This window comes from Delphinapterus leucas, chromosome X (assembly GCF_059928025.1).
Source record: "Delphinapterus leucas isolate spDelLeu-1000000601 "Yukka" chromosome X, BTC_Dleu_Yukka2, whole genome shotgun sequence".
Classification (NCBI taxonomy): Eukaryota; Metazoa; Chordata; class Mammalia; order Artiodactyla; family Monodontidae; genus Delphinapterus; species Delphinapterus leucas.
Window position 1 is genome coordinate 98902586 of NC_143150.1, and position 24096 is coordinate 98926681.

Sequence of the window (24096 nt, forward strand, 5' to 3'; positions counted from 1 at the left end):
CAGTTGCTTCATTTGCAAATATTTTCTCCCATTCTGAGGGTTGTCTTTTGCTCTAGTTTATGGTTTCCTTTGCTGTGCAAAAGCTTTTAGGTTTCATTAGGTCCCATTTGTTTATTTTTGTTTTTATTTCCATTTCTCTAGGAGGTGGGTCAAAAAGGATCTTGCTGTGATGTATCTCATAGAGTGTTGTGCCTATGTTTTCCTCTGAGAGTTTGATAGTGTCTGGCCTTACATTTAGGTCTTTAATTCATTTTGAGTTTATTTTTGTGTATGGTGTTAGGGAGTGTTCTAATTTCATTCTTTTACATGTAGCTGTCCAGTTTTCCCAGCACCACTTACTGAAGAGGCTGTCTTTTCTCCATTGTATATTCTTGCCTCCTTTATTAAAGATAAGGTGACCATATGTGCGTGGGTTTATCTCTGGGCTTTCTATCCTGTTCCATTGATCTATATTTCTGTTTTTGTGCCAGTACCGTACTGTCTTGATTACTGTAGCTTTGTAGTATAGTCTGAAGTCCGGGAGCCTGATTCCTCCAGCTCCGTTTTTCTTTCTCAAGATCCCTTTGGCTCTTTGGGGTCTTTTATGTTTCCATACAAATTGTGAAATTTTTTGTTCTAGTTCTGTGAAAAATGCCAGTGGTAGTTTGATAGGGATTGCATTGAATCTGTAGATTGCTTTGGGTAGTATAGTCATTTTCACAATGTTGATTCTTCCCATCCAAGAACATGGTATATCTCTCCATCTGTTGGTATCATCTTTAATTTCTTTCATCAGTGCCTTATAATTTTCTGCATATAGGTCTTTGGTCTCCCTAGGTAGGTTTATTCCTAGGTATTTTATTCTTTTTGTTGCAGTGGTAAATGGGAGTGTTTCCTTAATTTCTCTTTCAGATTGTTCATCATTAGTGTATAGGAATGCAAGAGATTTCTATGCATTAATTTTGTGTCCTGCTACTTTATGAAATTCTTTGATTAGCTCTAGTAGTTTTCTGGTAGCATCTTTGGGATTTCCTATGTATAGTGTCATGTCATCTGCAGACAGTGACAGCTTTACTTCATCTTTTCTGATTTGGATTCCTTTTATTTCTTTTTCTTCTCTGATTGCTGTGGCTAAAACTTACACAACTATGTTGTGTAATAGTGGTGAGAGTGGACCACCTTGTCTTGTTCCTGATCTTAGAGGAAATGCTTTCAGTTTTTCACCATTGAGAATGAGGTTGGCTGTGGGTTTGTCATATATGGCCTTTATTATGTTGAGGTAAGTTCCCTCTGTGCCTACTTTCTGGAGAGTTTTTATCATAAATGGGTGTTGAATTTTGTCAAAAGCTTTTCCTGCATCTACTGAGATGATCATATGGTTTTTCTCCTTCAATTTGTTAATATGGTGTATCACATTGATTGATTGCAAGAATCCTTGCAATCCTGGGATAAATCCCACTTGATCATGGTGTTTGATCCTTTTAATGTGCTGTTGGATTCTGTGTGCTAGTATTTTGTTGAGCATTTTTTTATCTATGTTTTATCAGTGATATTGGCCTGAAGTTTTCTTTTTTTGTGACATCTTTGTCTGGTTTTGGTATCAGAGTGATGGTGGCCTCGTAGAAGGAGTTTGGGAGTGTTCCTCCCTCTGCTATATTTTGGAAGAGTTTGAGAAGGATAGGTGTTAGCTCTTCTCTAAATGTTTGATAGAATTCACCTGTGAAGCCATCTGGTCCTGGGCTTTTGTTTGTTGGAAGATTTTTAATCACAGTTTCAATTTCAGTGCTTGTCATTGGTCTGTTTATATTTTCTATTTCTTCCTGGTTCAGTCTTGGAAGGTTGTGCTTTTCTAAGAATTTGTCCATTTCTTCCAGGTTGTCAGCCACCGGTTTTTATAAAGTTTATTAGAAGCCAGTCACGCCCATTAATTTATGTATTGTCTGTGGCTACTTTCACATTTCAGTGGCAGAGTTTGCATAATCAGGACAGAGACTGTATGGCCTCAAAGCCTATAACGTTTAACATGTGGCCTTTGACCGAAAAAGGTTGCTGACCCCTGATTTTAATCAAACTGAGCTCTTCGCAGTCAGACTGAGTGGAAAGGCTGTGAAGTCAAGGCAGACTTGAGATTGACACTTGACACCAGAAGAGTCACTGAACCTTAATTTATTCATTTGTGAAATGGGGATATAACACTTAGCTCTCTTATTGTCATGACATTAACCTGACATGTATAAAAGCATATGTTCCAAGTACACGGTAAGCCTTCAACACAAGCCATTCCACAGCTTCTTTTAGCACTAGGCTTATTTTCTTCCCCATCCACCTCCATCTCTGCCTCTCAGAATTCTACTTATCCATCACTCCCTGTAACTCCTTAGTGAAACATTTCCTGATTCCCAACATTTGGATGTGATTTCTCATTCCCCTATGTAATATGTTTTGTATTCCCTTCTAGACTATAAGTTCATTAAGATTTAGTAGTTACTTAAGTTGGTATCTCCTACATAATACCTCACATGGAATAAAGACAGACTATTTGTTCATTTGAATTGAATGAATTTACAAGGGAGAGATCACTGTGGACTGGCATTTTTAGTGAAGACTTCATTAAGGAGCTCCTCTCAAATAAGTATATGTGTGCTACATGGGGGTATGGTAATTGAGAAAAATGTAAGGTCAAATAAAGCTTGTAACTTTTAATTATCTGCTTTATGATGTAATAACCTTGCAGTTTTCTATAAAAGTTTCCAGGTCCTTGTGCTAGTTTTCTGTTGCTACATAAGAAATGATCCTAAAACTTAGGTTAAAACAACAAACATTTACTATCTCACACATTTTCTCAGGGTCGAGAATCCAGGAACAGTCTAGCTGAGTGGTTCTGGCTCAGGGTATTTCATGTAGTTGTAGTCACATTGTCAGATGGGGCTGCAGTCACCTGAAGGCTTGACTGAGTCTGGAGGATCCTCTTTCAAGCTCACTCACGTGGCCATCGGCAGGAGGCTCACTCCCTCAGCACGTGGGCTTCTCCCTGGGGATGCTCACGACATGGCTTCCAAGAAAGTGTGTGTGTGCGCGCGCGTGAGAGGGAGAGTGAGAGAGGGAGAGAGAACTGAGACTTAAGCCACAATAGCATCACAATTATATCTGCTTTTTTTATTGGCCATACAGACCAACCTGGTAAAATGTGGAAGGGAACTCCACAGAGGTATGCATAGCAGAGGATGTGGGTTGTTGGGGATCTTTTTGGGGTCTGGCCATCACAGTGCTTGATACCTGGGTAGTATTTACCCCAAAAGAATAATGTTTGCCTGTTCACATGAATGAAGCAATTGTTATCTCATCAGTGTCAGAGTTTTTAAATTTTCAAAAAGATTTTAAAACCTGTTATCACTGTGAATGAATTCTGTTCAGTTCCCTTAATATGAGGTTTAAGGACCTTTAGTAAAATTATAACTGTACTTTTATATTACAGAATAATTTCTGTTTATTGTCTAGTTGTCTTTCACTTTTCTGTTGAAATCTTGTTTTCTCTTCTCTCTTTTAATCATTCAGATTATTTTCAACGTAAAATAACCAAAGGGAAAGAGACAGACAATTTTTCAGCAGAGGATTCAGAAAGCCTTGGAGAAACTACTGATGTCTTAAATATGGTAATGGTTTTCCTATTTATGTGATATAGATATAAGTTCCTCATGTATTTGTATGTGTATGTCTGTGTATATGTATGTCTACTTCCTAAGCTGTTATATACATAGAAAAGCTTTTGTTTTTGTTTTGGTTTCATTCATTATTTTAAAATCAGCTTTATTGAGTTATAGGTTACATACAGTAAAATTCATTTCAACTCTCACATTATTAGTATGCAACTGAGAGTTGATTATATGACTATATGAACTGTTTTGTGTTAATTTCATTTATATATTTTTAAAAATCAATATATAATATATAAAAATATATAATCATATGTATAAATATATAATCATATATCTAGTCTTTATTCTTTTTAGAACATATTTTTTAAAATTTATTTCAGACACATATGATGAGCCTGAATTCCAATGAAAAATCTTTAAAATTATCACCAGTTCAAAAACAAAAGGTATAATATAGAGAGTTATTTTCACTATGATGGGTAAGAATACTTTAAATTATTTATATTTTTCTTGAAAGGTTTCTGGAAAGAACACAAGAAAGGTAAGCATTCACTTACTTTAGGATTTAAAAGACAGGGATACAATATATAGAGCCTCAATTTGGGCTTGTTCTGTTGGTGTGTATTTTCTGTGATGCAACAAGAGTGGCAGAATGTCACTGCCGAAATTTGCTCTTTGGAGTCACTAACAAGTGACGATAGCCATACTTTGTTACCGTCAAGGCAAAAGATTTTTATCACAGTTCTTAAGTATTGGAAGAGGCTACTGTCTATGAGTGCCTCTCACACTTTGGTTGAGTATGACTTTGGGTGAGTTACCTTGCTGACCTTACAGGATGATATTAACATCTTTTCTAGTTCTAAAATTTTGTGGGTTTAGTTGAGATATTTGGTAATTGCTTTTACAATGTTTGGAATAGGCATTAATTTATCAAGGAATTGGTAGCATAAAAACAAGATTAAACATTTGGAAATTAGTCAGAAACTATGCGTGGGTGATAAAGAGAGACCTTTAATGAATAACAAATGAATAGCAAGAGGAAGGAATATTCTGGTTTTCACAACCCTGGAGAGATAAAGGCCTGTCCTGAAGTCATTTGCTTTTCCTGGCTTTAGGGACCAGTGATGTGAAAGGATGAAGGGTTGAAGATTAGAAAAGTAAATTAGAGAAATGTAAATTGAAGGACGAAGGCTGCAGAAAACATTTAATTTCTATTTCTAGTGCCTTTGCCACATTGTTAAAATAAAAATCCTTAAAATCAAAGTCACTGAAATCCAAGAGAATCTTGCTAAATTATAAAAATTTAGTGCCAATCCTCATTAGTCCTATCTATATTTTACTGAGAGCCATGGTGAATAACAGCATTCTTTTTGAATATGGGAGAGCTTTTCTCCTAACACAGTTATGGAAGCTCAGTGACTGACTGATCTATTGACTTGACTATACTTCCAAGCAGACATCTTTTGTATGTCTTTCCTTCCTCTTAGACTCTGGGCTCTGCCTCTTCTGTGCTGCTTTATTGTGCTAGGCACATACATTTAGAAGTTATTTCTGGCAGCTGGGCCTGTCTCTCTTAGGGCTCTTGAAAGAATCATGACTTTTTAAAGAAGACACCTAGAACAAACAGAAAAGGAAAGCACTTTCTTTTAAACTGACATGTATTTTATACTTCACATAGTCCTTTTAAGTGGAGGCCCTACCAAGCCTAGGTATTTTTAGTGAATAAAAAAAGATTTATTATAGTATTTTTTATATATTAATTTTTAACTTGTGCTGTTTTAATAATTTACTTAGCGAAAAATGACCTCTTCCTAGGCCTAGCACTCGTCACAATTTATAAAACTTGATTTAGTGATGTTTTACTATCTAGAGACCCAAATTCATTGACTATTTCAATACATTAGCTTGTAGAATTTAGGTCAGCAATTTGATTTTTGCCTTATTTTGTCCAGCAGGAAATTAATTTCATATTCTTAATGTATCATCAAAATCTCAATGTTTCATTATATGTTTTTTATAAAAGTTTATAAAGTTTTTATAAAATCTTATATTTTACCTTAAGTATTTTTTTCTCATAGTGTTTTTTATGTATGCAAATTATTATAATTAAAGAATATAGTAGATAAAAGGAAGAGGGTCAAAAATTTGAGAACTCAAAGGATTTTGTTTAGAAAAGAAAAATATTAATTATTATCTAGTGTATTGATAAAAACATTTCATTTGTAGTTGTTATTGTTTTTTGGGGGTTTTTTTGTATTTTGGCCGCGGCATGTGGGATCGAACCTGGGCCTCTGCAGTGAAAGCGCCAAATCCTAACCACTAGGCCACCAAGGAACTTTCTCATTTATAGTTTTCATTTTAGATTTTTTTCTTCTAGAAATAAGTATTCATTATTTCAAATTTTTTAAAATTTCATATTTTCTTTAATTTTGAGAATTTCATGGAATCAAAAGACCAATCAAAATTTGACAAAACGATAGGGAAGGTAGAAAACCATACATTTTTTAGCAACATTTTGCAAAATCAGTCTGGAAATATATTTAAGAATTGATTCAGATTAAGAAAAGGGGCAGAGAATAAATATTGATGGTACTGTGCATAATGGCAAAGTTAAGGCAGGTGGTAAATTTGAAAGTTAAACACAGATATATGTTACTAAATCAAAATTAGATGTTCCACAGACTTAGAGAGTGGCATAAATTATCCCCCCAAAGAACCCAAAATCTGAGCAAAATGTCTGATAAAACTGGGCATTTTTATTCTAGTGAAATTTATAATAATGTAGAATCTTGGCAGTATTTTATAATAGATAAGTTACCTTTGTCAACTAATAGTAGTATGACGATTACTTGAAAAAATTTACAGAAACAAGAAACAATTGAGAAACTGAAGCAGCATACAGCTCATACTGAAAATGGCGGTAGTAATGAATATGAAAGTGAAGAGATGTCCAAAAAGATGAAAGAAGGGAAAGCATATAAACAACTTTTAGCAAAAGGAATGTACATGATGCAAGCAGCTGTGACTATGGAAGCATTTTCAGATGAGGACGTACGTAACAACTCAGGCCAGCAAAGGCCTCAGGCCAACACCAGTGCAGAGAGTTTGCAAAAAGGGATATTTAGACATGAAAATAAGCGTGGTGTCTATCCACTTAAGAGTAAGGAAATAGAAAAGGAAAGTGATGAAGGACAAAGTCAGAAGGATTCAGAAGTGGAAAAAATAGTCTCTGAGAAGGAAACTGGCCTGGTGAAAATGACAGGTCTGAATGATATAAGAAAAAGTGAAGAGAATAGAAAAAATATTGATACATTCCTTGACGACTTACCAAATAGAGACATGAATATTGAGGATGAAGAAAATAAAAACTTTGTTAAGGAAAGTAAAAGTAACAAGCGAGATATGATCTTTGACAGTGAAAGAGAATCTATGGAGGAGCCAGACAGTTACTTGGAAGGTGATAGTGAAAGTCAGCAGGGTACAGCTGATGGATTCAAGCAGCCTGAGTCAATAGAATTTAGCAGTGGAGAGAAAGAGGATGAAGTGGAAACTGACCAAAACTTGCGGTATAGCAGAAAATTTATTGAACAAGGACATGAGGAAGAGATCGAACACAGAATGTCCAGATACATGGCAAAATATGGTTTTAAGGGTGACCACATATCAGACACCCCAGAGGAGCAGGAAGGAGAAGATGATTCAGAAGGAAGTGGAATAGAGGAGCAAGAGATAGAGATAAATGAGGAGGTGCCTGGAGAAAAAGAGGAAGAGGAAGCAAAGTTCCTGTCAGATGACCTTACAGACAGAGCAGAGGTGAGTGAAGGCGAGGGAAAGCCAGGGGGAGAGGCAGAGCACGTGCCTGAAGGTGGAGGCGAGGGAATCGGGAAAGAGGGTAATTCAGGAGTGGAACAGAGGAGTGGAACAGGAAGTGAGGAGGGGGAGGAGGAGAAAGACAAGGGAGGAGGAGAAATGGAGAGCCTGAGTAAGGGAGAGGAAGACCTGAAAGAGGAGGAGGAATGGGAGCAAAAGGAGAGGGAACAGGGCCATCAGGAGGAAAGAAACAAAGGGCTGGAGGAAGGGGAAGGGAGCGAGCAAGCAGGGGGGGAAGGAGAGGAGGAGGAAGGCAAGGAGGAAGAGGGGGGAGAAGACAGAGAAGGAGAGGAGAAGAGAGAAGGGAAAGAGGAAGAAGAGAAAGGAGAGGGGGAGGAAGTAGAAGAAGGGGAGGGGCAGGAAAGAGAAGAGGAAGGGCAGGAAGAAGAGGGGGGAGAGGAGGAGGGAGAGGGAGGAGAGGAGGAGGTAGATGAGCAGGAGGGAGAAGGGGGAGCGGAGGAGGGAGGAGAAGAAGGAGAGGAGGAGGAAGGAGATGGGGACGGAGAGGGGGAAAGAGAGGGGGAGGAGGAAGGAGGAGAGGGAGAAGGAGAGGAGGAGGAGGGAGAGGGAGAAAGAGAAGAAGGAGAGGAGGAGGAAGGAGATGGGGACGGAGAGGGGGAGGAGGAAGGAGGAGAGGGAGAAGGAGAGGAGGAGGAGGGAGAGGGAGAAAGAGAAGAAGGGGAGGAGGAGGAAGGGGAGGGGGAGGGGCAGGAAGCAGACAGGGAGGGAGAAGAGGAGGGGGAAGAAGGAGGAGAAGAGGAAGAAGAAGAGGGGGAGGAGGAAGGAGGAGAGGAGGAGGGAGAGGGGGAAGGAGAAGGGGAGGAGGAGGAAGGAGAGGAGGAGGGGGAGGGAGAAGAGGAGGGGGAAGAAGGAGGAGGAGAGGAAGAAGGAGAGGGGGAAGGAGAGGGGGAGGGGGGGGGGAGGGGGAGGAGGAGGAGGGGGAGGGGCAGGAAGCAGAGGGGGAGGGAGAAGAGGAGGGGGAAGAAGGAGGAGAAGAGGAAGAAGGAGAGGGGGAGGAGGGGGAAGGAGAGGAAGAGGGAGAGGGGGAAGTCAAGGAAAGGGAAAAGAAGGAGGGGGCAGCGAGGGAGAGGAAAGAGGAAGAAAACAGCAAGAAAGAAGGGGAGAAGGAAGAAGAGGAGGATGATGAGGAAGAGGAGGGAAAGTACCAGGAGAGAGGCAATGAGGAAAGTGGAAGGCAGGGAAGACAGGGTGGAGGAAGAGAATCCAGAAAAGGGAGCAAGATGAGAGGATCTGTGAAATATGACAAAGATAAAACATATCCAAAAAAGTTTATTACTAACAGGGAAGGAAAGGGGAAAGAGCATGAAGTACAGAGGTTCAAAATGCCAGTGCAGTCAAAACAACTCTCAGAAAATGGGCCACCAGGTTCCAAAACATTTTGGAATAATGTATTACCACATTATTTGGAATTGAAGTAACAAACTTTAAATTGGACCTGATTATGTCCAGCCAAACAACTTGAACACATTATGAAGAATAGGCACTCATTCTGTTATATTGATTTTATGTCATGGTTACCTTACCTGTGGTACAGTAGAAACTGATAAAGATAACTTGAGGCACTGGTAAATTTTGGTTTCTCTTAAACTAATATTTTGGTGTATTTTCCCCTGAATTATAAATATATAAGTAGAAAATATCAAAAGATCATAGTATATAATTAATATTATTATTCCTCATTAAAGACAGTTTTAGGAAACGAGTATATTGTAAAAGTATTTTGTGTATACAAGTAAGTCCCTTTAAATATGGCACAGATCTTTAAGGGTTATAAAAACGTCTAATTTCTTATAACTATGGTAGCATAGTTTTTTCAGCCTGTGATTACAGTTTCCCTACCGTATAGAATAATTTTATAAGAATGGGTGGTATTCTAAAGCTAAAATGAGGAATTCACATTTTTTAAAAAAATAGTGCTGTCTTTTTACCTTTTATGTGTCCTTTTTGCAGCAATCTACAAAGTGACAGCTGGGTTCAGAGCTTAGACTCTAATGTCTCTTTTAGTTACTGTTTGGTAAATGACAGAATATCTAATGAAATGGGGATGAACGTATATTGTAAAAGTGTGAAAAACTTTAAGTATTTATTGCCAAGCAAAGCTACTCTTTGGGCTTCAGTTTCCTTATCTGTAAAATAGAATGGATTAGATGATATGATAACTGTAGCCCCTTGTAACTCTTAGGTTCTTTCATTCTAACGTGTTTGTTATTTGCATAAGAAAATTTTTTAAGGAAAAAAATTATACTTTACAATTAATCTAGTTTTCCATGAAATGTTCTTTACTCTTAAAAAATTATGACACCTTTAATGTCTTTTGTCTTCCGTAATTCTGTGCTTCTAAACTCCTATCATTTTGAGCTTTCACTGTACTGTCAGACCTTCATTCCCAGTACTGCCATTCCCAGTGTCTATTACTTACCTTCAATGTATTCTTCATTCACTCTTTTGTAATTCTTTGTTTGCTGTTTGTCAGAATGTTTCAAGTAAAATAAAAATTAAATGTATACAGTCAGTAGTTGTCTGTGAAAAGAGAAACTAATATTAGATATTGAATTTTAGAGAGGCTAGATTTCCACTAGAGTAATTCCATTGTATGTAGTGCAGCTAGTTTGTTTCATTATTGTTTATTCATAGCTTTCCTTCCCCAGTCCTTTCTATATCTTAGACATGAGGAATTTCTTATACTTACTTTTATCAAGGAGGATTGTGATGGTAAACATCCTATGAATTTTGTGTAGTTGAATTCTTTGCACATTTGATTTTTCATGAGTGAGAAAGAATATGAGGAAAAAGACTAGGATAGGAAGTGAAGAAATTCCTAGGAGTAGTTATAAATTTTGTCTTAGCTGCAAGGCTCTCTGGTAGCTTCCACTGACTAACCAAATATACGGATTTGGCATTGCAGTGTTCTAGCAAATTCTACCACATTCATTAGTGTTAGTAGAATTGAATTAATACTTTGATTAAAATGTATGTGCTGTGTTGTTAAATCTGGTGCAAAACGTGGTTATCTTAGAAGTAGACTTAAGATTAAATAAGATGGATGACAGAAGTGGAGTTCATAAAGGAAAAACCTCCAAGGAGGTGAGAAACTCTTAAACTCAAGTTAAAGGTATGGGCATTCATCTTCCACTGAAGAGATCATTAGCCAGCAATACTGAAATGATGTTCTTAAAATATGTGCATCTCAGAATTTGAACCAGTCTAGATAACCAATTGTAAACAGCATTTCGTACCCATTTCTTCACATTTCCCTGGCCCCCAAAAATCTTTGTGCTCTTTTAGAAGCAGTAATTCATGCATGCCTGGTACTCTGGTCAAAAGAGCACCGGCCTAGTCATTTTCAGACCTGAATTAATAGTTGGTTAAGTAGATTGGAATAACTAGTTCCTCCTTTATTGTCCCCATCTGCTGGTTGATCATGCTTTTACTGTAGTTTATCAGTCATCATTTTTGAGGCAAGTGTGAGTTGTGTATGTAGAATCCATTGAATTACAGTTTCAAATGAGGACTCTGGCAGAAAAATAAGGTAAGCTACAAAGAAGTACCGCAGAAACATCTGCTGCTGCTGACCAGCAGCACTCCAGGTGAGTGCAATTGAAATGTTTTCTATTATTTCACTATAGAAATAAATTTTCTGTATACATGTAGATTAAAAATAAAATGCTACCTCGGAGAAGGGTGCTGTAATTCCTTCCTTCATTCTTTCCATTGTGAAAGTTAAATGTGATATTATATGCCCAGTACCTGACACATAACTTACGGTTGGTACATATTATTCAGTCAACAAATATGTACCAAGCACCAAAAAGAGAACAGAAGCTACCCCGAATCAGGTGGATCTCAAGCAGTGAGGGCTGCAGGAGCACAACTTCCTGTGCTCCTCTGACCTATGAGGGATGTTAGGTAGGTATAGATTTCGTGAAAGAACACCAGGTAAAAAGAGTTCCTATGACTCTGCCTTAACTGTTGCTTAACAGTGCCCTTATATTTCTTGATACCCCCATGTTATTAGCCAAGACTGCCCAAAGATAAAAGTATGATTTGGAAACAAATCTATGGCTTTCCTCCATTAAATCCCTTAGTTAATAAGAAGAAAGTGCTTTTTATAAGATATGGCTCCTGATCTCAAGGAACTCTTGGCTGTTTCTACAGGCTGACCAGAAAATTTACCAGCACGGTAGAGTGCTTCAGGGGTGGCACTTCAGCTGCCACTGGGAAAAACAAGGAAAGGGCTTCCGGGAGTGCTGGTGAAACTTGAACTGAGTCATGAAAAGTAAAACCTATCCAGGCAAAGAGGGGGCAGGGTGATGAGAGCCAGGCTGACGGAAGCCAGGAGAGTGTTTCCGTGTGACTGCAGCCTAGAGTATCCTTTGACCTGGATAGAGGGGCACAAGAGCTTCCGTGTTTGTAAAAGATGTTAAAAAAGAGTAAGATGATCACACTTGGGCTTTTGTAGCGTCATTCTGGCAGCAATATGGAGGGTGGATTAGAAGGGAACAGGACCAGGGTCAGTCAGAAGGCAGTTACAGTAGACCAGGCAGAGACTGAAGAGGGGCTGGACTAGGACAGTGGGATGGAGAGTTGCAGACCTGTATTAGTGAGAGAGATTTGTGGATAGAATTGGAGAGCTTAGTAAGGATATGGAGCTTGGAGGGAGGTAAAGTCCAAGCTTTTCTTATTTCTGGCTTGGAAAATTGGGAAGAAAGGGTGCCATTCACGGAGACTGAGAACTGAGGAGTAGGGGCAGATTGAGGAGACTGCTTGGGGGCTTGTTGATCCAGGAGATGTTCAGCAGGCAGATACACATCTGGGTTTGGAGCTCAGGGAAGATGCTGAGTATCAGCAGCTTATAAATGTAGTTAAAACTGTGGATTTGAATGAGAGGCAACATTCGTATTGTGAAAAGAGAACTGAAGAGAATTCAGGGAAACATCAGTAGGTAAGGGGAGGTTGAAAAAGGGAAGCCTGAGAAGGAGGAAGGGTAAGAACACTTTCTAAGAAACAGAGGGGCCCCCAAAACCAAGGAAGAAGGAGCAGTGGAGGGCTGCAGAGAGGATCTGGGGCAGGGCCCACGTTGACATCAAAGAGTGAACTCCAGGAAGTCCACTTTTCAGAGACATAGAATCAGAACTAGATTTTGAGAAATAAATATCAAAGAGCTCTACTGGCATATTTCTTAATTTAGGAAGGGAGATGTATGTTCCAGAGACTTTGCTGCTCTGGGGGGAAAAATTCTAAATTTTTATTTGCTGTTATTATGTACAATGGTTACATAAGAATAGGGTATTGCTGAAGTGAGCTTATCAACAAAAAAGAGGAGTATGCAATGCTTTAAATATCAGTGGGTGGGGTGGGGTGGTGAGGAAACAACTCTGAGGGCAGCCATTATGGTCTGCAAATTATTTGGGCAGAGTTGGTTCAGAGCATGGGCTCTGTAGTCCAGTAGGGCTGAGTTCCAAACCCAGCCCTTCACTGATTAACTGAGTGGACACCTGGAACGTTGTTTTTTTTTTAACCTTTCTGAGTCTTATATCCCTCTTTTAGTAAAGGGGGGGGGGTCTTTTGATATTTACATTAGTTAACACATAGAACATGTTAGGGGTACTCAGCAAATGCTAACCTGCATCACTCTAATTATCCTCTCTGATCATACCAAGTCAGGTACAGTGCTCCCCTCATGAATCTCCAAGTCACTGGATGATGTGCATGAGTTTAACTTAGTTTCATGTGCCTGTAAACCTTACTTTCGTTTAAATACAGCGTAGCAACCCCCCAAAAATTAGCTTATGGAGGTAGATCCATGGAAATGAAGTGGATAATGATAACCCTTAAATATGGGGTAGAGTGAAACTATCATTACACACCACACATGGGTCAAATACTGCCCCTCAACATTTGAACCACGACGAAAGGCTGATGGTACTCACATGGTTAGCCTGAATTTAGATATTAGTGCTGTCACCGGACCACAGATTTCCCTCTGTATCCTAATGTTTTTATCACATAGTTAAAAAATAATTCACACATAAAGTGTAATCATGGATCATGCATTTGTTTAAGATAAAGAGGAAGATAAATCATCTAAGGAAAAGGAGGGGGAAAATAATAGAGTAAAACTGAAAACAAGAATAAAACTGTGAACCAGCAAGATGTTCTGTACCCTGAGCACTACATTCATTTTTGCAGGCCACTTATCAGAGTCAAACTGTAATATATTTGGTGATAAAAATACAGGATTAGGAATGAAGTAAGGGACTGGCACACAGAAAGAAGGGAAAGTTTAGAGATTATAAAGTAGTGTCATTAAGAAGTGAAGAATTGGAAGTCACAACTGGCAGCCCATGGGTGCAGTCTGGCCTGCAGACTTATTTTGTTTGGTATACATAGTGATTTTTTAAACATTTGAATGAGATGCCAACATTGAAATACCAGGAGATTTTACATTGAAAAAATATTTTTCCGGGCTTCTCTTGGAAAACGTGAGGGCCTAGGAATACCTTGCCCTGTGGCAACACTGGCCTGTAGCCCAGCTGAGGCCACCCCCCACTTCCCTGCCATCCAGGGGCTGCTCCTGACAGGCGTCCGCCTTCTTCCCTCGCTTGCTCTAGCTACCGGGCACCTGGCAGAGAATAAAGGGATGTGTATGAGAAGGTAGAGCAAAGAAGTGTACATTTTAAGTGAACTATTTTCTATTGATAAGATCTGGGACGTGGCAAAAAGCATCCAAGCTTCTTGTTTTTTGACAGTCCTCAGTGCATACTTGGTATTCTATCTTTTTATAGAATGGCCTTTATAAAATCACTTATATTTATATACAAGTACTTATTGTTTGCTCATATTATTTTCTCTGTAAACAATCTTTTTCATCTTGATACAAACCCTCCTAGGTAGGTGTTGCTCTAATGTCATTTTTCCATTTTACAGATAGACTGAAATACATTAAGTAGGTACCTTGCTCAGGCCAAGAGTAGTAGAGCAAGGCTTTGGAAAACAGTGTTTAGGTCTTTGTATTTAGTGCCCTTCCCACTCTCCACTCCTGCCTCAGTGATGTCTAGTGTAGTTAAAACTTGAACTTACATGTTAGCTCTTCTTGTCCTAAAAACACATATCTTGAGATTTTAAAATATACACTTTCCACCCGATGACTTAGATATGAAGTTTTATGCTCTATTTAACTTGTTTGGAAAACATTTTCTACCCAGTGTGACATTGAGGCATGTCATGAATCCAGAATTGTAGCACAAAATTTTACACTTTATAGTCAACTTGAAAAAAAATTCTTTTGACGTTAATACATAGACAAGTATATATCTCATACATGTATAGCTCAATGTATTTTCCACAAACTGAACACACCCGTATAGTCAACATCCAGATCAAGGAAAAGCACAGTTCAGCTCCCTAGAAGCTCCCCTTCAACCCCCTGCCAGCCATTTCCCATCCGCCACCCCCTCCAGGGTGACCACTAGGCAGACTTCTGATAGCAGCCTCTAGTTTTTAAAGCATACAATGTAATTGTTTCTTAAGCAAACTGAAACCTCATGGGAACATTTGGTTTCTTGGTATTTCCCATAAGAAATGTAAAAAGTGTTGCCCTGGGCCAGACCAAAGACTGCAGCTCCCCATGCTGTGTCTGACCAATGAAATAAGGGTCCTTTGGTGGAAGCCAGGCCCATTCACTTCTTCGCTGGGGTCCTAACACCAGATGCACTTCCACTGACCACTCCAGATTACCTCTTTACATTATATGTGGTTCTGGTGACAAGAATGTATTTAAACTTTATCCTTTCTTTTTATAAAATGACAGTATTCTGCCAGTCTCTCCTAAATTATTTCAGTTTGAAGGTAAGTGCTGTATGTGACTTAAAGTAGTTGTCCAGATATATGTAGATTAATTTTAAATGTGCTTAATTAAGTGCAAAGTGTCATGATTGATGATGTGATTTCTACTGCAGATGCCATTTTCTAAGAGCTTTCTCAAACTTTAGAAAGTGATATAGTTTATTGTTGATATAGATTTACATGAAGTTAATGAGTAAAATTGTAGTTCATTATAAAAGAGATGTTTTGCTTATTTCTAAAATAAGCTAGAACTCCATGTTTCTTTTTATAATAGCATGATATCCTATGGTTACATTAATACCTTAGTAAACTAGCACAACTGGAATTGACCCAGGTCCTAGATTTGCCAAACTGTCCAAGTAATGAGGACTTTGATAGAATACAGCTCACTGACCCTCCCTCTGGGAGATAAGTGGGCAGAGTCTGAAATTCTCTGTCTCGGGAGCTTTGTTCTTTCTAGTTGGCCTTCATATATGTACATTTATGAATACATCTGTTTATCAGGCCTAAGTCTTAAATCTAGTAATCTTGCTTCCCATTCCCTTCCAAAGTAAAATGATCTCTGATCATTTTAGCTACCCATAACGTGCATTTGGCTAGCCATGATATGTCACTTAGAGGGGAAATCATGCAGAAGAAAAAGAAAGCTTTAGAAGTTCTTGGTAAATGGTAGCTACCTTGTTGTTAACCCTACCCAACCTAAACATGTAGCACATCCTTTAATGTAACTCTCTACCCTGGTACCCTGTTCCCTTCTCCCACATTCCCCTCCTGAGTGCACTGCCTCATGACCTTGATTAACCTAAGTTAAGCCCTCCCAGAGTAACTTCTGAAACTCTTTCTTAAATCTCAAGGCTTCACTTGCAGATTGCTTGTCCTCAGTGGGAATGCTATTAGGCCATACCCTTAGTGCTGTTGGCCTGAGGATGCCACTTACATGTTTTACTAAGGTGTGAAATACAAACACGTTCTCTCCCTAGCCTGAACTCTCACAATTTGTATTTTTGCCAGAAAAAAAGGTGAGTTAATTATTAGAGACATTCTTTTCAAACCACCCAGTAAAGATTTTGTTGGGTGTCAGGCTTATCCTTAGCCAAATAGCCACTAGGAAGGTGACCATGAGAAGCTAGTTACAGTGTTGAAGGGATATAAAGGGCATATATGGTCTCAGGCAAATATGGTTACGGTGAACTTTGTAAAAACATTCTTCAAGGGAGTGAATGGCACAGATTGCTTACTGTGTCACCTATTTTAGGGGTCATTATGCCTTTAGTGAAGTACATAAATGAAAAGCATAGGAAAAAATATCCAATAAAGAGTCCAGTCTCTTAATGACAATAAATAAGCAGTTTTCCACCCAAAATATGAAATGGCAAAAAAAAAAATCTCAGTATAGAATAAAGGGTAAAACTAGTATTTTCTGCCTTAATAAGCATTACATGATTTATTACCAGCCTATCAAATCCATAGACAGGCCGTTTTGTAATTTGGATTAGCTTGATAGGAGCCAGATGGACTAAGTTCTCCCTCTGGTTTTCCATCTGCTTTAAATAACCAAGAGCAAACAATTTAAAGTGCCTATGTCCCTTTATCCTTTTCCCAGAATGTAAGTAATTATAGTTACCTCTCTCTTGTGAATATTGGTGAATTGTACTTCTGAAGTGATTTTAAATCCTTATGTTTTTGGAAAATGAACGTAATATATACATATGATTATGTTATAATGCTACAGTAGATAGAAAGCTTTTTAACTTCTCTAATATTTAAAAGCATTCTTTTGAGACAGCCCAGAAAGCATTTTGTTTTTCCATTTTAACCTTACCATAGGTGGTAAAAAGAACTTTGGGAACCCTAGTCATTGGAAATGTTAAAATAGAGTAACATGCATGAAATCCTTGGTAATATAGTAACTTGATATGCAGCATGGATTATTCAGTATTTTATTTCTTTGACTTTAATATTTGAATTCATAGTCTATATGTTCTTTGAGATGGTATAAATTGTTTACGACAGCAATATCAAATCTCTGTTTTTTAAAGAAGAAAATTTTAACTCTTCCCTGATCATCAATTTTGTCACAGGATCACGAATTTTCAGAAGATGATGAGCCAGAAGACGTGCATGAGGAAATTAAGGAATATCTAGAGGGCGAGAAGAAAGCTACAGGAGAAAATAAAAGTGTTCCTGCAGACGACCACAGTGAAACCGACAACTCAGTTAAAAAGGTATTGACAGCCATTGAAAAGGTATGATGATAAGTGCTTAAATCCCAAGACCCTGCCCAAGAGAAAGCATATGGGTCCCCTGGTCTCTGCAGAGGGCAGATTCCAGCTTCCTTGGAGAACAGAAATATTTCCATGAATAACTTTGTTCATGTGCTATAGGACAAGCTTTGACAAATTTATGAATCAGACACCCTTTTTTCTCTAGCATTCTTTCCAGATTTCTTGGTAGCATTCTGTTCTTCAAATGAATGGAAATCGATTGATATGGGCCAGTTTAGTACACTCTTGAGAAATTAATGAAGAAGTTCAGCCCCAGGTCCTTGAAATGATAAAATTACAACGTTAGCAGCCCAGTACTAGTGGCAGAAATGAGATGTGTATGTGCACACATACGTGTGTATATTTACATCTACATGGACAAATAAAAGTTGTTCACAGCAGTGTTTGAGGTTGTGATCAGTTCTGCAGAGATGTGGTATAGAAGAAAGTATTCATAGGAGGAATGGGAGGAGGCCTCACTGAGGAAGAGAAAGTCATCCTGAAAGTGGAGCTAGGGATGCCAAAAACATCTCTTCCATTTGGCAGATAGAAGAGTGACCCTGCTAGGAGACGGTAGGTTTGAAATCATTCGTTTGCTAGCACTACTCTGGATTCATTTCAGAGGTATGGAATTCAGAAACCCAAACTGAATGATACTGTATTGATTCATTTTCATTTCATTTTTTGGACCTCTTGCAAAGAGCTCTGAGTTAATCCTGCCTTCTCATTGATGAAACACTATCATCACTGGTCTGTGCGAGGTGCTTCTCTCTTTATTTAAATTGATTCCCTTTGAGCCTCATTCCCCTTTTCCCTAACATAGCCAACCATTGAAACATGCTCGTCCTTTTATTTGAATGTGTAATTGTAAAACATGTGTTGTTGTTTTGTGTGTATTTTTTTTCAATTTACAAAATGGTATTGTGCTAAAGAGGTCATTCTCTTCCTTGCTTCCTTCTTTTTCCAAGACTCCTTCCTCTCACTGAGGAAAAAATATGTTCTAGCAGTTATTGTTTTCTTTCGGAGGGAGGGAACAATGGAACTTCCCTGGTGGTGCAGTGGTTAAGACTCCACGCTCCCAACGCAGGGGGCCCGGGTCCGATCCCTGGTCAGGGAACTAGATCCAACATGCAAGCCGCAACTAAGGAGCCCACATGCCGCAACTAAGGAGCCTGCCTACCACAACTAAGACCCAGCACAACCAAATAACTAAATATTAAATGTTAAAAAAAAAGAGGGAGGGAAAGATTCTGTTTTATAAAGAACATTTATGAGTTCCAGTTATGGTGGTCCCTGAAATTCTTTAGCATAGGATTCATTAAACTCCAATTTGACATTATAAAATGTTGAGCTAATTCCTATACCAATTAATGTTCCTGAATCTTCTTTGAGTAGAATTCTTAAATATACAATTCTTGTTAATTATACGATGTTTTTTTTAAGGGAACTTTATTTATTTATTTATATATTTTTAAATTTATGGCTGAACTGGGTCTTCGTTGCTGCACAGGCTTTCTTTAGTTGTGGCGAGCGGAGGCTACTCTTCATTGTGGTGCGTGGGTTTCTCATTGCAGTGGATCCTCTTGTTGCGGAGCATAGGCCCTAGGCACATGGGCTTCAGTAGTTGTGGCACGAGGGCTCAGTAGCTGTGGCTCGTGGGCTCTAGAGTGCAGGCTCAATAGTTGTGGCGCACAGGCTTAGTTGCTCCGCGGCATGTGGGATCCTCCCAGACCAGGGCTCAAACCCGTGTACCCTGCATTGGCAGGTGGATTCTTAACCACTGCGCCACCAGGGAAGCCCTAATCATGCAATTTTAAGCTAGGAAAGACATTAGCAATCACCCAGCATCTAAGGCAGGAGTCCTGCAAAGGGAAGTAATTGTCACATGTTTATGTTGTTAGCTAGAGACTGACTCTAGAACCCTGCTTAAAACCAAGACTAGGTTTTCTAGCTCAGCACAAATCTGTTTTTTATTATATTGTTTCTTTATTGTTTATAGGACACAAAAGCCAACCGAGAGGAACGGGCCATTCGTGAATACAGTGAAAATCCAAAAGGTGTGAGCACATTTGACTTCAAAAGCATACTTTTAAAAAGGCTAGATACAGGGCTTCCCTGGTGGCGCAGTGGTTGGGAATCCGCCTGCCGATGCAAGGGACGCGGGTTCATGCCCCGGTCCGCGAGGATCCCACATGCCGCGGAGAGGCTGGGCCCGTGAGCCATGGCCGCTGAGCCTGCGTGTCCGGAGCCTGTGCTCTGCAACGGGAGAGGCCACAACAGTGAGAGGCCCGCGTACTGCTAAAAAAAAAAAAAAGGCTAGATATATAGATTACTACGTTCATATGTACATACAGATATTTATGCATATATGTGCTTTAACTAAAGAATTATGACTTACACGTATGTATTCTGTTTTACACTTTTTATTGTCACATGACCCTCATAATAAGCTATGAAATATGTGACACAGGCTTATGTGTTCTCATTGATCACCACCACAGCTTCTTCATGGCTGCTCATGTGTCAGTGTTAAGTGGTTTAGAACAGCCTTTTTACTACTTTTTTTTTTTCAATCAGTATTATTAAATAGGGCTTTTGTCCCAGACCTTGATATATATGCCTGGTGAGCACTGCCAGACCCCATCGCTGATGTCCAGGCTGGTCTAGAGCCACAGCAGGCCATCCAGTTATTTCCCCCCTGATCCGAGACCTGAGTCTTTGATCTTACCACAGGCGTTTCAGAGGAGTCCTTTCCCAAACCTTGCTGTTGGTGTCAGAGAACAGGTGCCACAGAACAGAGGAGACCATGACTGCCCTTGGGACCTACAGTTTCTACACCCAAATCATTGGTGCTTTTGCTATATGACCCCTATATTATGTTTCCACACCATCACATCACAGTGGGCCTTTTGCTGCGATGTCATTACAAATAACTGTCTGTGGTAGTGGATATCTGATCAGAACTTAAGCAGAAGAAGGAATAGTTCCCTTAATACATTTTTCCTTCTAACTTCTGCAAAAAGAGTAGTAAGTTTTAGAATATTTTAAGCAAAATGTTAAAATATTTGTCATCTCTAAGTATTCTTAGCATATAACCTAAAGTGTTAAAAAGAAATTAAATGTAAGATTTAAGTTGTTGATAATATAAAATTAGAAGAATGCATATGCTTCATGAGTCTACTTTAAAGATCATTATTCAACTATATAACATGTGGATTAATTTGAAATACCAAAAAAATGACATGCCCGTTTCAGTACAAATAATTTCACTACAATGAGGCTAATTTTTTTTAAAGGTAATTTATATTTTACAGAAGTCTTCCCTAACATTTACTGTTACGTTTGCTATACTTAGTACTGGTCATCTAAACATTTACAACATTGGTCAGGTCATTCCGAGATTTTTGCCTTAATTTTTCAGGAAATATGTAGTTGTCCACTACCCTTTAGTATTACCCCATAATTCATGGTTGATAGAGTTTCACTGAAAGCCTCAGGACTTTTCTTTTTCTCATTAGTTAGAAAAAATGTTTCTAAATATATCCTATCATAGGAAATATGCATGATCGTGCAAAGAGCAATTCTTCAGAAATCCTGGAAGATAGTAAATCAACAAAAAAATCAAAGAAGGTAAGTGAAATGAATTTTTCATTTTAGTGTTAAGGCTAAAGTATTGAATTGCTTCTACTACTTTTTATATAGTGATCCACATAATTTAACTCCCTTAATATGAGTTTTGATGACTCAAGCACATGTGACGAATTTCAGGTGATGTTTCACATTTTTAACGTGCATATTTACTTATTGGATTTTAGATTATGATTCAGATTGCTCTGCAAAAAAAAAAATAGCATGTTCCTTTCAATCATCCCACGCATACTGATTCATCATACAATAAAAGATGTAAAAGAACTCTACTGCTTAAATTATAAGAGTATAGTATCCTGAGAGTCTAGAAGAGAGTAAGGCAAAGCCAAGAAATAGGATGAATGAAAAAATAAAGGTGACTGTGCTTAGAAAACATCACAACATGCTACTCCAGTCTCTCCTAGTACCTGTTTTGGAGTTGTTACAAATCTGATGGATACATTTTTTCTTCTTGGAAGTAAATTACTCTTTCCACTTGCAGAAAAACTTTATTTAATCTTGAGAACACATTTCCAGGTAGAAGTGTTAGGAGGTAACATGGAAGACAAGAAAAATGAAAAGCCTTGTTAATTCTTATTCAACCTAGGTGTCAGCTTAAATGTCATTACCACACAGAGGCCTTTTGTAACCAGCAGCACTTATATAAATTATTATGTCCCATTATTATTCTCTCACAGAGCACCCTTTTCTCATACTTCTTAGTATTTGTCACAGTTTGCAATTACATAGTCATTTGTATATTCATTTACTTTATGTCTGTATCTCCCCACTGGCCTTCAGCTCCTTGGGGACATAAACTATTTTCTGTTTCACTTTCTAGTGTATCCTTAGCACTTATCACAGTTCCTGGTAAATGGTAGATGCTCAGTAAATATTTTTGGTTGACAATGAATTGTAAAATGTGAGGGGGTAAGAAAGAGGAAAGGATGAAGGTAAAACCAGGAGCCGCCCTTAGGGTAGTAAACAGCCTGTCTTTTGCCATCTTTGTAGGTATATGCCACTCTGAAATTCCTTTCAGAATTACTTCAGAAATTTCAGAGGTTATTTTAGCCCAAATCTCCATATTGTTATCTTTTACTAAAAATTACTTCATGACCATTTTTATCTTTATAAAATTATAAGTTTGGATTACCGTACCCAAAAGATGTCTGTGACCTGGCTCAAAGGACACTTAGAATTATTATCCTCCTTAGAATTATAACATGCGTCGCTAGAACATTTCATCAAGGTTTAAGAACTTTTTAGATTCTCCATCTAGTAGAACAGAACATTTAACAGATATTCCACCAGTATACTTCATAGTGTTCCTGTGAAAACTTTTTTCAGTTATAAAGAGCTCAGGGAAAGAGTCTGGAAAAGAAAATCAAATCTGAGGGAGAAGGATAAAAAGTAAAGGAGTCAGGAGACCTAAGAACCTAAGGGGAGGAAAAATGAAATGAAGCAGCAGAAAAAAATATTTGAAACACACCTCTGACCAAATGAAAATGCATATTGTAGAATACGTGGTCGAGTTTAGGGAACTTTTCAGGCTCTCCCGTCTTCAGCATTGTCCATAGTTGGTAGGATTTGGATACGCAGGACAGGAGAGGCCGGAGCCAGGGAAGGCATGCTGTGTGGCAGGCACCTACTGTAGCATCAGGGAGCCCCACCAGTCCATGGGACAAAGGTGAGGCCGGAGCCAGGGAAGGCATGCTGTGTGGCAGGCACCTACTGTAGCATCAGGGAGCCCCACCAGTCCATGGGACAAAGGTGAGGCCAGGCCAGGATACAGAGTGCCAGGCTGACAAATTCAGTCTTAAACTTTGATTCTGCTTAAATTCTCATTTATACCTAATGGAAAAATATAATTCAGTAAGTATGCATTTCCTTGGATAAAGAAAAGAAAAAGTATTGAAAATTATATTTTAAAAAGTCAAGCAGTAATAAATGTATTTCCTACTTAAAGAATAGTCTGTTATTCTATATTTTTTAAAAAGGAAATAGATGATTTAGATGAGATTTTTTTCAATCATTCCCACATTATATATTTTAATCTACAATGTCTCTAACCTATTTATACCATCTAAGCCAAACAAATCAAACTGTTTTTAAAACTTGGAAAATAAATGATGCATTGACTCATATCAAGATAAGCATGTGTTTGAAATTTTACATCCCTTCCCTTAATTAGACAGCCACTCTGAAGGTAATTTAAAAAAAAAAAAAAGAAAGAAGTACACTCTTGGTCTCTACAAGACAGAATTCACCATTGAATTTTGTTTTGATGACTTTAAATGTTTCAGATAGCCAGGTTAGGACCCATAATTTTAATTGGTGGCAGAGATCTTTTGATTGTTATATTTGGAAATCACCAAATATTGCTTTTCCAAACTGTAGCAAATTTGAATCCACAGTTAGCTGCTAAGAAAAATGTGTTATTGGCCTAATTTCCACCTAAGTAAGCTACTGAAAAAAGCAGTAAGCTTTTTAGCTATTAATAATAATTTCTTCCCATAATGGAATTAGTTTATTCATGTGTTTATTTAGCATATATTTACTGGGTGCCTCTTATGTGCCAGGCACAAGGCTAAAGGCTGCAGATAGAGAGGTTAAAAATCCAGTGCCACCCCTCAGAAACTAGCTAGAATATGGCAGATTCCTGGATAGTTCCCCATGCCAGTTCACAGTCAATAGATTTCTTATTCATTGTCACTACCATAAATATAAGAGGCTGAGATGAGAATTTCTCCACCAAAAATTATGCCTGTGGATTCTTGCCTTTCCTGATGGCTTCCTTTTCTCTGATGCTAAGCTTTATTCACCATGGCAGCACA

At 38.4% G+C, this 24096-nt stretch overlaps 1 protein-coding gene across 3 annotated transcripts in view; it reads left to right on the forward strand.

Moving 5' to 3' along the window:
- The window catches only part of RPGR (retinitis pigmentosa GTPase regulator), a 69012-nt gene that overhangs the window by 27192 nt on the left and 17724 nt on the right, over positions 1-24096 (forward strand). The window contains exons 12-17 of one of the 3 annotated variants that reach the window (XM_022565597.2): positions 3535-3632; positions 4016-4081; positions 6501-7448; positions 17453-17596; positions 19635-19692; positions 21189-21265. In XM_022565597.2, coding sequence (XP_022421305.2) covers positions 3535-3632; positions 4016-4081; positions 6501-7448; positions 17453-17596; positions 19635-19692; positions 21189-21265 — 1391 coding nt within the window. Of the gene's footprint in view, positions 1-3534; positions 3633-4015; positions 4082-6500; positions 7449-17452; positions 17618-19634; positions 19693-21188; positions 21266-24096 lie in introns of all 3 variants that reach the window. The other 2 variants (XM_089904636.1, XM_089904637.1) reach the window with 2 other exon arrangements.